Raw genomic sequence first — 11,113 nt, 5'->3', positions numbered from 1 at the left:
GTTAACTTCCTGTGCTGTGTGTTAACCTCCTGAGCTGTGTGTTAACTGCCCGTGCTTGCTCCACTTCTGAGTGTCCCAGGCAAGGAGGCTCCTGGAAGCCCCTCCCGGACGCTCCGACGGTGCAAACGCCCTTCTAAGGAACCCTTCTGGTGCAGATAAATTATCACTGGAAAAAGCAAGAGAAGGGCACAGCAGGGCCCCAAGTGCTAATCAAAGGACACAGCACTTCAGGAAAACATTCCTTCCAAACAGATTGCTGGAGAACTGCAACAGTCCAGGCTGTGCTACAACTACTGCAAGAACACGATCCTTTTTGTAAGGCTTGGGGATTTCATTGCTTCTTGATCGATATGCTCCAAAGCCAGAAAACCTAGAAGCCATTTTTCCAGAAGGATTTTTATCTGAGAAATAATTGTGCTGTCATTTTCTATGCATCATCTAGTGATGCATCACATACCACATGTTTTTTCCCTGAGTCTTTCTCTGAGTGGAGGAACTTAATTTTGGTAATTTTCACTGTTGGAAAGAAGAAATCCCTATGGGGATGGAATTATTTCATGAAATTCCGTAAGCTGTTAAAGCAAGATGGAATCACAGTAGTAGTCCCTTTCTGGTTTTTTTAATTGTTATTTGTGAATGCTGTCTTGTATTTTTTCTTACTCAGGGAAGTGGTGTCCAATAAGGTTACAATCAGGATGATCCTAAACTAAATTTCAGTTTTTACTTCTATTTGTAGTTACGTGACTGCCTTAGGAAAAACATTAACAGGAATTCTTAGAGATTAAAATCTCTGTAAAGCATCAAGCTGCACCAAAACTGAGATACTTGGGTTGGCTTTGGGGGATCCTCTGAAAACAGAAAGTTTTCTGTAGAAGTCTTCTACAATGGCTTCCTTAGCCCAAAATATGACTACTTTTCCCACCTACATGGCCAGCTGTTGGCTCCTGCAAGTTCCCAGGAGTTTACTGCTTTCCATGACCCCACAAATGGAGCTGACCATGACAGATGATGCTGTGGCATCACTACTTCTACACTACACATCCCCGAGAGAGGAGAGCACACTGAAGACCCCTATGGAGCGGCATCACAAAGCCCACTGTGTCATGTGCTGTAAAATCTCATCGTGGAATGAAACCCCTGCTCAGAAGAACCTACAGGCTAAAATCCCCCCTGCTCCAAACCCATGCCCCGTGAAAGTCCTGCATGGGAAGTGCCCTGGGATTCACACAGAGCACTGACTCCCTGCACAGCTGGGAATTCCCTTCGGGCCTGTGACTGCAGCAGGAAGAGCTGTGCTGCCCTCAGCCAGTGCCACTGAGAACAGCTCTCAGGGGACTGGGAGCTCAAGCAGGGTGACTTTGCCCTGCACTTGCTGGGGGATGCTCACCCAGCCCACTCTGCTGAGGCAGCTGTGGAGGTGAGAGGCACAGCTGGAAAGGTGATGGGGAGCAGCTGGAGGAGCAGTGCTAACAGCAGAGCTGCTCTCACAGTGAATGGAATCTGTGCACAGAGGACTCGAGGGGAAATTACTGAGGCACTTTAAAATTAGGACACGGATAGAAATTAAACTCGGTGTGGTGGCTGAACAGTTGCACCTCACTCTTCCTAAAAATCCCTCTCCTCATGCTTTTGCAACAGAAGCATGATTAATTTTCAGGAGCTGATTTAGTCTTTATTCCCAGGCTATTTTCCTTTTGAAAATAAAACATGAAAATTCAGAAGCCACTCCGTGGCATGAACTTACTTTAATGACGTCTTCCCCGGAGGATTTGCACTCCACGGCCTCGGAGATGTCTGTCACAGCACTGTTCTCCTCAATGGACACCACCTTGATGGGCACTGCCACTGTCCTCCCCGTCAGGATGGCCGTGTTCAGGATCTCCGTGTCCTGGACCCAAAACAAAGCACAGCACTGTTCAGGTGAGTTCTCAGCAGCCAAAGATCTCAGTTCATCTTCAACTAGGTGCAACCTGGTACAAGGTAGTGAAGCCCCAGGTGTATTTCCTCTGCTAAATAAACACAGTCAGTACTGAATGCTGGTAACCAGCACCATGAGTGCAGCTCAGTTCAGGTCAGGCACACACCACAGGTATCTTCTGCTTTCGAGATAGGTGGGGTTATTCCCAATATTCACCTTCCAAAATGTGACTTCCGAGTTTTTACTAACGTAGACTTGACTGGCAATGTTCAGACAAGGATAAAAGGGCCTCCAAAGTAAAAATGCTGCTCTCTGAGTCTAAGCCCATTGCAAAGACGGGGCCTCTCCATGAACTTTGTGTCTGGAACTGTTTCAAGATTATTTCATTTCCTCTGATATGGCCAGTGAAGCAATGTAAGGAATCCAGAAGGAGTTAGTGATGTTATTAACTGCAGGGAAAATAACAAGGAAATTTGAAGTCTGAACTGAGGTTGTGGCATATAAAAGCCTTTCAATGCACCATGGACCAGGCTAACACTTGGAACTCCTGAACTATTTCAGCATCACTGTTTTCCCAAGATTCCCATGTAGGAGGGACTTCAAAGTTTTCTCCAACTTTCTAGCTTTCAATATAAAGTGAATAAAATATTCAGCAAATTCCTCAGCACTGAAGTCATGAGGACTGCAGCCACTGATGTCAACAGCAGCAAAATGGAGCACTGATACTGTTGATACTGTTTTCAATTCAAGTTTAGTGAGTCTGAAATTTAGGTCAGATTTTCTTTTCATCTGGCAACTTGTTATTTCTCAGGTTCTCCTGCAGCTCTCATAAGAAATCCCATCAAACTTGAAAGGAAACGCTAAAAAGGAATGTTGACTGTTCTAGAAAAGTAAGAACCCTAAATCATTCCTATTGCATACAGAAGAATAAACCCAACACATTAAATCAGAGCATTTTAAATTGGAAAATGCAAGGCCTCAGGAACTCCTGACTTTCAAAGTCAGAGGCCACCCAGGCCAGCTCTATACACATTCTGCTGGGTACCAGCATTCAGTGAAGTGCTGCAGTGAATGGCTTTACGAGTTCACTTCTGTCATCCAAACTTGACCATTTCATTGCAAAAGTATTTATTCCCATGTACCGGCATTTTGGTAAGTCCAGAAACGGATGCAAAAGAGCAGATCTCAGATGTGTGGAAAAACCCTCAGTACCAAACCCCACTGCTCTCCTGTCTGCAAACTAAAGCACCTGAATAACCCACAAGGGTTCACCAAACCCAAGCTAAACACATTTGCCAGAGTGCATTTGGCGACTGCAAGAGTTGCATGTCCTTTAAAATTATCTTTGCCTCAATTCCTTATTTTTGTGCCTCTGAGTCAGACACTGAGAACTAAGGACTCCAGGGCAAAGGAGCAGCAAGGGAGTTTGTGGAAGTGCCAGGGAATCTTTTCAGGCCATCTCAACTGTGCTTTGAAATTGTTTTACTCAGATCCATCTTTTCTTTAGTAATGGATATGCATTACTGATACAGAAATGTGACTTAAAGGGACAGGTTCAGAGGAAGAGAAATACCATAAAGATAAAGGAGTTTCAGACATAAAACACACTCTGTGGCCTGGGGATTTATCCATGTTTGCACTCCATGTTAATTTATGAAGTTCATGAGAAATCAGAAAGTCATATGCACATAAAACAAAGAAGAAACAAGCCTTGCACCACTGCCAAGAAGATGAACACAAAGACCTGCTTGTGCAGTGAGGTGAAACTTTGGTGCCATGAGCAGCAGAGTAAATCCATCATCCAGGTTTAACTCACAGTGAGCAGCCTGGGAGTCCCTGCAGCTGCCCTGGGCTCAGCTTTGCCCGTGCAGTGCTGAGCAATCAGTGCCTCCACGTGAAGCCAGAGATGAAGAAAGGCAGGATGGAAGCGGGAAGCCCAGCAGACAGGAGCAGGAGGCTCTGGGCTGTTGCAGTGGGGATACTGCAACACGCATATATCAAACCAGGAGTCCCGTGGAAAGGAAATATATATGGACAGACAGATTCTTGCTAGATGTTTCAGAGATGTTTATTTCTCCAGCCGCATGGCTGGAGCTCTGCTGAGGAACTGCTCCAGTCACGGGACCAAGGGTCCTTCTGCCCGCGCAGGGAACACAAACCAACCAATGGGAACGAGGCTGAGCAGGGGCAGGGAAACCCCGTGTCTGTGCCCTCAGGGCCCCTCTCCCAGGGCTACACGGCGGGGGAGGGACCCCAACACCTCACCCGTTTTATTTTAATAAAAGGAGAATGAAAACAACTGGATAAACATAACAAGAACAGTTTCAAAACAAAACAAGCCACCCTCCTGAGTCTTTAAATGTCCAAACAGATTCTCTGGAACATCTTAGGGCTGACAGAAGGGAGACAGAACTCTGAGCATGCTTTGTGGGGAAACTGAGGCAGGAGAGGGTTTAACTTCTTCCCTCCCCCTTTTCATCCCCCACTCGGCATTGGAAAGGGATTTTTGGGGAAACAATTGGCAAAAGCATGGTTTTGTGAGGGAAACCATGGATGAAAAAACGGATTGGGAATACACTGGGGGTAATAGGACATAGGGTAAAAGGGAAAGGTGGGATTAGGAAAGGGAGACTGTAGGGGGGACTTACAATGGAGATACTGTCTAACATGACTACGATTTTTTGCATATATACTGCCTTTTACAGGAACACCATCAGGCCCAGTGACCTGCGATGCTTGTAACCCTTTTCTACCTCGTATAATTTTGAATTGCACCACCTCTCCATCTCCCAAGCTTGGGATGTATTTTTCAGGGTTATTCTTTTTAATAGCAGTTCTATGCACGAATATGTCTTGCTGGTTGTCACACCTTGTTATAAAACCATAATTTTGCTTAACATTATACCATTTTACTATCCCTAAGGTCTTAGTTACTATGATCTTTTTCCGAGTGGCTGCTGTTTTCTGTCTCGCTGCGTCTTTGCTCTCTCCTTCGGTCGCTCCCGTGTTGGAATTGTCGGGGCTGCTGGTGCCTGCGCGCTCTTCCCGGGGTCGCGTTCGGGGCTGTGCGGGCCGGGCCGGGCCGCGCCGCTCAGTTCTCCGTGCGTCGCCTCCTCTGGTCGCAGCTTCGCTGCCGCTGCCGGGCGCTGCACCCACGTCTCGGCCGGGCCCCCGGGCGACGACTCCCCCGCGCCCTGCTCCAGCGCGTGTTTCGGTTCGGCGCGGCTCCGTCTCGGTCGGGCATTCCCGGGGCTCGCTCCACCACACGCTGCACGCGGCCGGGCGGGCACCGCCGGGTCCCGCCGCTCCCCGCTCCGCCACCGACACTGCGGCTCGCGTGGCTCCGCCCGCGCGCGGGAACTGCCTCGCTGCTGCTCGGAGAGCGCTCGGTGCACGTGGCCTGGGCCGCACGGTCCCTGCGCCAGGCTTCCCTTCGCCAGGACACAGCTGACATTGCTCAACAGTCTCGGTAACTAAATAATATTCACGAAAATATTCTTCCATCGGCATATATTTTGACTCCAGTATTAACTGTGTCCAAACGGTTTTCCAAAAGCCCTTGGTAAGAATTAAATCCCAAGAAACATAGAAAAAGTTCTTAAACAACCATGCCAGGAAGTGTTTCAGTTCTTTTTGAGCTTGAATCAAGCTAAAATTTACAAATCGTTGTTCAAGAATCATTTTAAGTTTAAGATAAATGTCCATATGCGGCTCGGAGAGCCAAGAGTCTTCCCACTGTTCCTCCATAGTTTAGATACGGAATAGCAAAGCAAAACCAAGAAGAGGAATCCAAAGTTTCCAGGGTTTACTCACACAAATCAGTCGCTTAGGGATCGGGGATCGTTCTGCCCGCATTCTCCACCATTTGTTGCAGTGGGGATACTGCAACACGCATATATCAAACCAGGAGTCCCGTGGAAAGGAAATATATATGGACAGACAGATTCTTGATAGCTGTTTCAGAGATGTTTATTTCTCCAGCCGCATGGCCGGAGCTCTGCCGAGGAACTGTTCCAGTCAGGGGACCAAGGGTCCTTCTGCCCGCGCAGGGAACACAAACCAACCAATGGGAACGAGGCTGAGCAGGGACAGGGAAACCCCGTGTCTGTGCCCTCAGGGCCCCTCTCCCAGGGCTACACGGCGGGGGAGAGACCCCAACACTGGGCAGCAGGAGCAGCCCGTGCTCCTGATTCCCCAGCCCTGAGGGGCACCAGGACAAGGTGCCAAAGCTTCTCCTGCCCTGGGAGATGCCCAGGCTGGAGCAGGGGCACCCTCAGCCCTGTGGCTGCAGCAAAGCTCTCAGCCCCACCAGAGCACAGGACTAAAATTCAGAACTGATTTGGGTGTAAGGAAAGGGGAAGGATTCAATTCAATGCAAGGTGTTTTTTTCTGCAGGAACAACGACTCTGATAAATAATGGACAGACAAGATTCAACAGGAAAAGCTGCTCTCAGAAAAGCATTTGGGGACTGCAGCACACCACAAACTGAATGTAAGCCAGCATTTGCACGCTGCTGTGGTTGAAAGCCAAACCTAGAAAGCCAAAGAACCTTGTGAACTGCACAAAGAGGAGTTTCACCTGCAAAGGTGAGGGGCTCCTCCCCAGCACTAGCACGGCCTCGAATAAAGGGCTCTGCTTCTGGGAATTATACTGCCAAGGAAAACCTCCTCAAACAGAAAGAAATAAAACAGGAAAAGGAGGATAAATCAACAGCTAGAAAGTAAGATCAATCAGGAATTACTGAAAAAAATGGGATTGTTTAGACTAGAAAAGATTATGGGATAAGATGTTTACTGTCTCCATATGCATAAAAGTCTTTAAAAATGATGAAGAATATAATGCTTTCCATGTTCAGGGACAAGGCCTGAAGTGATGGGCTTAAACTGCCACAAGGCAGATTTGTGTGACATTAAGGTAATCCTTATCATAAAAATAATGAGAGACAACTGATGGAACAGGTTCATCAATGCACTGAAGAAAATGGACAGTCCAGCCCAAGAGATCTTTGGAGAACAGGTTATACATCACTCAGAAATAACAGAGGTTCTTGGAGCCAGGTAGAAGAGGAGAGGGCACAGATGACCTCCTGTGCTTCCCTCCACCACTTGCTTTTTAGTAGCCTTTATCTCAAATTTCTTCCAAACTGAATGACCCCACACTAACCCACAACCTCCTGTGTTCCAAACAACCCTGGCCTGCTTCCCCCACCACAAATAACATGATCCTTCTCCACTGGACAAAGAAAATGATCTCTGCTTCTATACCGGAGGCTCCTGACAGGCAACATCCCTGATACTCCTGCTTGCTGCACTACAGAGAGCAGAGCTGCTCCACCAACTGCTCAGGAATAATCTGTTTCTCCCTTTCCAGTAGGTCACTGCTGCTGTATCTGAATCCTAAGTGGCTGTGATTCAAAGACATCATTGCAAAGGTCCAAAACCCTTTCAAATTTCCCAAGATCTTTCTGGAGGGAAGAAAGAAAATTTGGCTACTGGGACATGATGAACAATTAGGAACCCCAATCTCCTGCCCTTTGCTAATGGCTTCATTACAGGAAGGAGAGTGCATGTGAATGAATTTATTTTGATTAATTACCTCAGAGATGCATCTGCCCCACGAACTGCAAAAGGTGTTGTTTGTCAGGACAAAGGGCTACTGAAATCCCTTCTCTGTAGCCCAATACGAACACCAGGAATTTCAAATTCATGATGAGCACAAAGGAGATGGAAGATACTGTCAGTATTATCTCACGGCTTCACAGGTGGTACCATTACAGCACTAGAGATCCTCAGCACTGGGAAGGGATTGGTACCCACCCAGCTCCAGCTCCGAGCAGAGATGGAAACCTTTTGCCTTCACCTCCACTGAAAGCAGCCATAACTCACAGGTATTACACAGATTAGGAAATACTGATGTAGGAGCAATTAATATATTACACACTATACTAAAAGCAATTTTCAGCTCTGCCACTTCCCTCCCTCAGGCTCTAAGTGCCCTGTGATAGTTAAAACAAACCAGAAATAAAGACCAAGGAACAAAGCCTTGATTTTATTGTCTTTTTTGTTTAGAACTAAAATAGAACAACGTGTATCCTGTATCCCTGTATATGGAACAGCCTCATGGCACAACTGCTGCCTCCTCTGTGTTCCCTCTTTATTGCTGCAATAAAGCCAAAGGCAGTTCAGGGAGAATTGCTCACTGTCTGCACCACACACCAACTGACAGAAAACTCTGAACAGCACAGGAGAGCATCCATGGCCCAAGACTCCCCAAGAGCTGAACTGAAACAGATAAAAATAAAACGAGCTCAAATAGACTCCCTGTGTCTGTCTGTCTGTCTGTGAGCACCCTGAACGTCAGCCACAGACACACGGCTCTGGCTCAGCACCCAAATTTGTTTCCCTGTGTTTTCCCACCTCCTGCACACCCCTGACTGTCCACTGATCAGCACAAGCAGCAATCCCACCTTCAAGGATATGCCAAGCAGCATCAGGAGGACAATTGTTCTCCAGCAGCACAGCAAATACAACAGCCAGCAGAGGTGGTGGTTTCTGTGTCCCATTTTTAAATGCAATATAGTGCCCTGATTGCAGGCTAATTTGGGAGTACACAAACAAGATTACCAAGAAACTTTCAGAGAGACTAAGAACTCATTTAAAATGAAGGCACTTTTTAAAAATCACAACGTCTTGGCCATTTCCACATTCTTTAATTTTTAAAATCCCCCAAGAACTAATCTACTTTCTGTGCAGGCAGCAACTAAAGTTTTAAAATCAAATTTATTTTGTGTGACGAAAACCCTTGAAAGCATCTGATGGCAGTGTTTGGACTTGTTCCCCAAGAAATTCAAAAATGAGCAAAGTAGAGTAAATTGAAAAAACAGAAAGAAGATGAACTGTAAGTAAGCATCGATATCCAGGTCAGAAAGAAGTTTCTGTGAGTGAATTGCAAACTCTGAAAAAGCCAGGATTGGCACCTCCAAAATGGAAATGGAGAGCCACAGAGATAATCCTCATGGAAACAAGGGAGACTGTCTTGGCAGCACAATGCCCAAATCCCAACAACATCTGACTCTGATATTGCAGAGGCAGAGTTGGCTTTCTTGTCTGAAGAACATCTACAAACTCCCAGTCAGGATGGCTCCTTCCAGGGCATCCCTTCAATGAATGCAACACATGAAGGAAATAATTACTATTTAAACATATTTAATTAACAAATAGTATAATTAAAGAACAATTTTTCTTCTAATGATTAGAGGCAAACTCTAGTGGTTAGGCTCAAGGAGGTATCAAAGGAGATATTAGAAAGCAAATAATTGAATTTTGCGTGTTAGAAATTACTTTAAACTTTACTGACAGAATTTGATGCAGAACCACCACCCTCGAGGAGCTCTCCAAGCTTTCCTCCTTGGAGCTGCTGTTACAACCCAGAGCACCATAAACCTCCATTGGTACTCAGCTCTTGCCTGTGTCAGGGCTCATTTGGATAAAGTCCATGAGCAGCAGTATTGGCCTCAACATTTCCTTCCACAGCTGCCCTCACTGGGCTGCTTCAGAGCAAACTCTGCAGGACTGGTTTTCAGAAAAATCAGTTCTTTCTTAGAAAGGGAAAATGATACCCCTAAAGCAAATGTGTTCCAGGCAGAGCTGAGCAGGCTGTGCTCACATTTGGTCATTCAGAGTTAGGTAACCCCACGGCTGACTCTGCAGCAATCTCACACTTTATTCCATCCCTTTTCAGCCAGGGAACTTGCACTGCTGGCAGCAGGAGCTCTGCACAAAGAGCAGGAATACAGAATACAAGCCTCAGTTGCCTGGATTTAGCTGAAGAGCAAACCTTATGTTCATCCAACCTCTCAACTGTAAGAAGGCAAGCATTCAGCCATGACTAATGTAGGGACTAATTCAACATTAAATTGTGGCAGAATGAGGAAGCAAAGTGACAGCTGTTTAATTAAACTCTAAATCCGATTAGATGGTGTTATCAAGAGAAATCCATGGGAGCCTGAGGTCATGAGAATGGTCCTGTTTGCAGGCTGAAAATTCAGTGAGTGGAGTCTCCCAGAATGACGGTAATCACAGCTCAGCATTCAGATTTGTCCCTCACACAACCATGCCACCTCACCAGTGGCAAACCTGTGGCACAGACCTGAAGAAGTGATACAGAAATGCCATTTATGTTTTGAGAGGGAAAGAGCATGTGGGAAAGAGGCAGTTGGGCACTGTCTGCCTGAAAAACAACCCAGCATTTGTCTCACAGAACAAGGACAGACCCAGCAAGTCCTGGCTGCTGACAGGGCTGCAGTCAGAGGAGACAAAGCCCTCACAGGAGAGCTCCAGGAGCTGGGCTGTGCTTCCAGCTGGGGATAACCCATCACCCTGAGGAACAGTGACACCCCCAGCAGTAGATTTGCAATAGAAGATGGAGATGTGGGAGATGTGAACGGCACATGCCAGCTGCCAACACCACAGCGAGGGCGCGGAGCTGTGCATCACGAGCTCCAGAGCATCCCAGGCAGAGCAGTCACAGAGCTGCACTGCACTGCAGGCACTTGTGATGCTGATTTGTGAGGCTGGGAACACAACGGGTGTGGATTCAAGTTATTAATCTGCTAAGATTACAGCTGATTAATGAAAGAACATTGTTAGGCAGCAGACTCTGTTTATCCACATAATCCTATGATTAACAGTAAATTATACATTGTGCTTTCTGCCAACGGGGTCCTCTGACACTCCACATCCACAGGCAGTGTGTACAAGAAGGGAAAGAAGCTGACATTCTGCTTTTCAAATTCTCAGCACACCCTGCAGAAGAACAGAAGTGTTCCTGCAGACCAAGGAGTTCGGACGATTGAGGACCCCCCGAGGCAGAGTCACCCTCTGGCAGGAGTGGGGAAGAGCAAATTTTGTTGGTTGGATTTTGGGCTGCTCTTTCACTTGTCTCCAATACTATCAGCCCATCACATCTTAATCCTGCTCTGCTTCATTTATCACTTTATAATATGAGGGTTTTACTTCATGAGTGATATCAACTGCAGAAGAAACGGGGTAATGCTATTCAGGAGTGAAACCAACAGGGGACAACCTGCTCACTTAACAGCACCCCTCAGCATCCAAACATGGATCCACATGGAATCCAGGCTACTCTGAGGTCCACGCTGCCAAGGAAAATGTTATCCAAGGAACAAATTAACT

The 11,113-nt window shown here is 46.6% G+C and overlaps 1 protein-coding gene across 3 annotated transcripts in view; it reads right to left on the bottom strand.

Annotated features, from left to right (window-relative positions):
- The window catches only part of TMEM132C (transmembrane protein 132C), a 193,023-nt gene that overhangs the window by 25,813 nt on the left and 156,097 nt on the right, over positions 1-11,113 (bottom strand). For 2 of the 3 annotated variants that reach the window (XM_042034988.1, XM_042034986.1), the window contains one exon: positions 1,745-1,912. In XM_042034988.1, the coding sequence (XP_041890922.1) occupies positions 1,745-1,912 (168 nt within the window). The remainder of the gene's footprint in view (positions 1-1,744; positions 1,913-11,113) is intronic. The other variant, XM_042034987.1, reaches the window with a different exon arrangement.

This window comes from Corvus kubaryi, unplaced genomic scaffold (genome assembly GCF_017639235.1).
Source record: "Corvus kubaryi isolate FWS band 111438036 unplaced genomic scaffold, C.kubaryi_AGA036_p1.0 37382, whole genome shotgun sequence".
Lineage (NCBI taxonomy): Eukaryota > Metazoa > Chordata > Aves > Passeriformes > Corvidae > Corvus > Corvus kubaryi.
The sequence above is the reverse complement of the archived record's forward strand: the minus strand, read 5'-3'. Positions and strand labels throughout refer to the sequence as shown.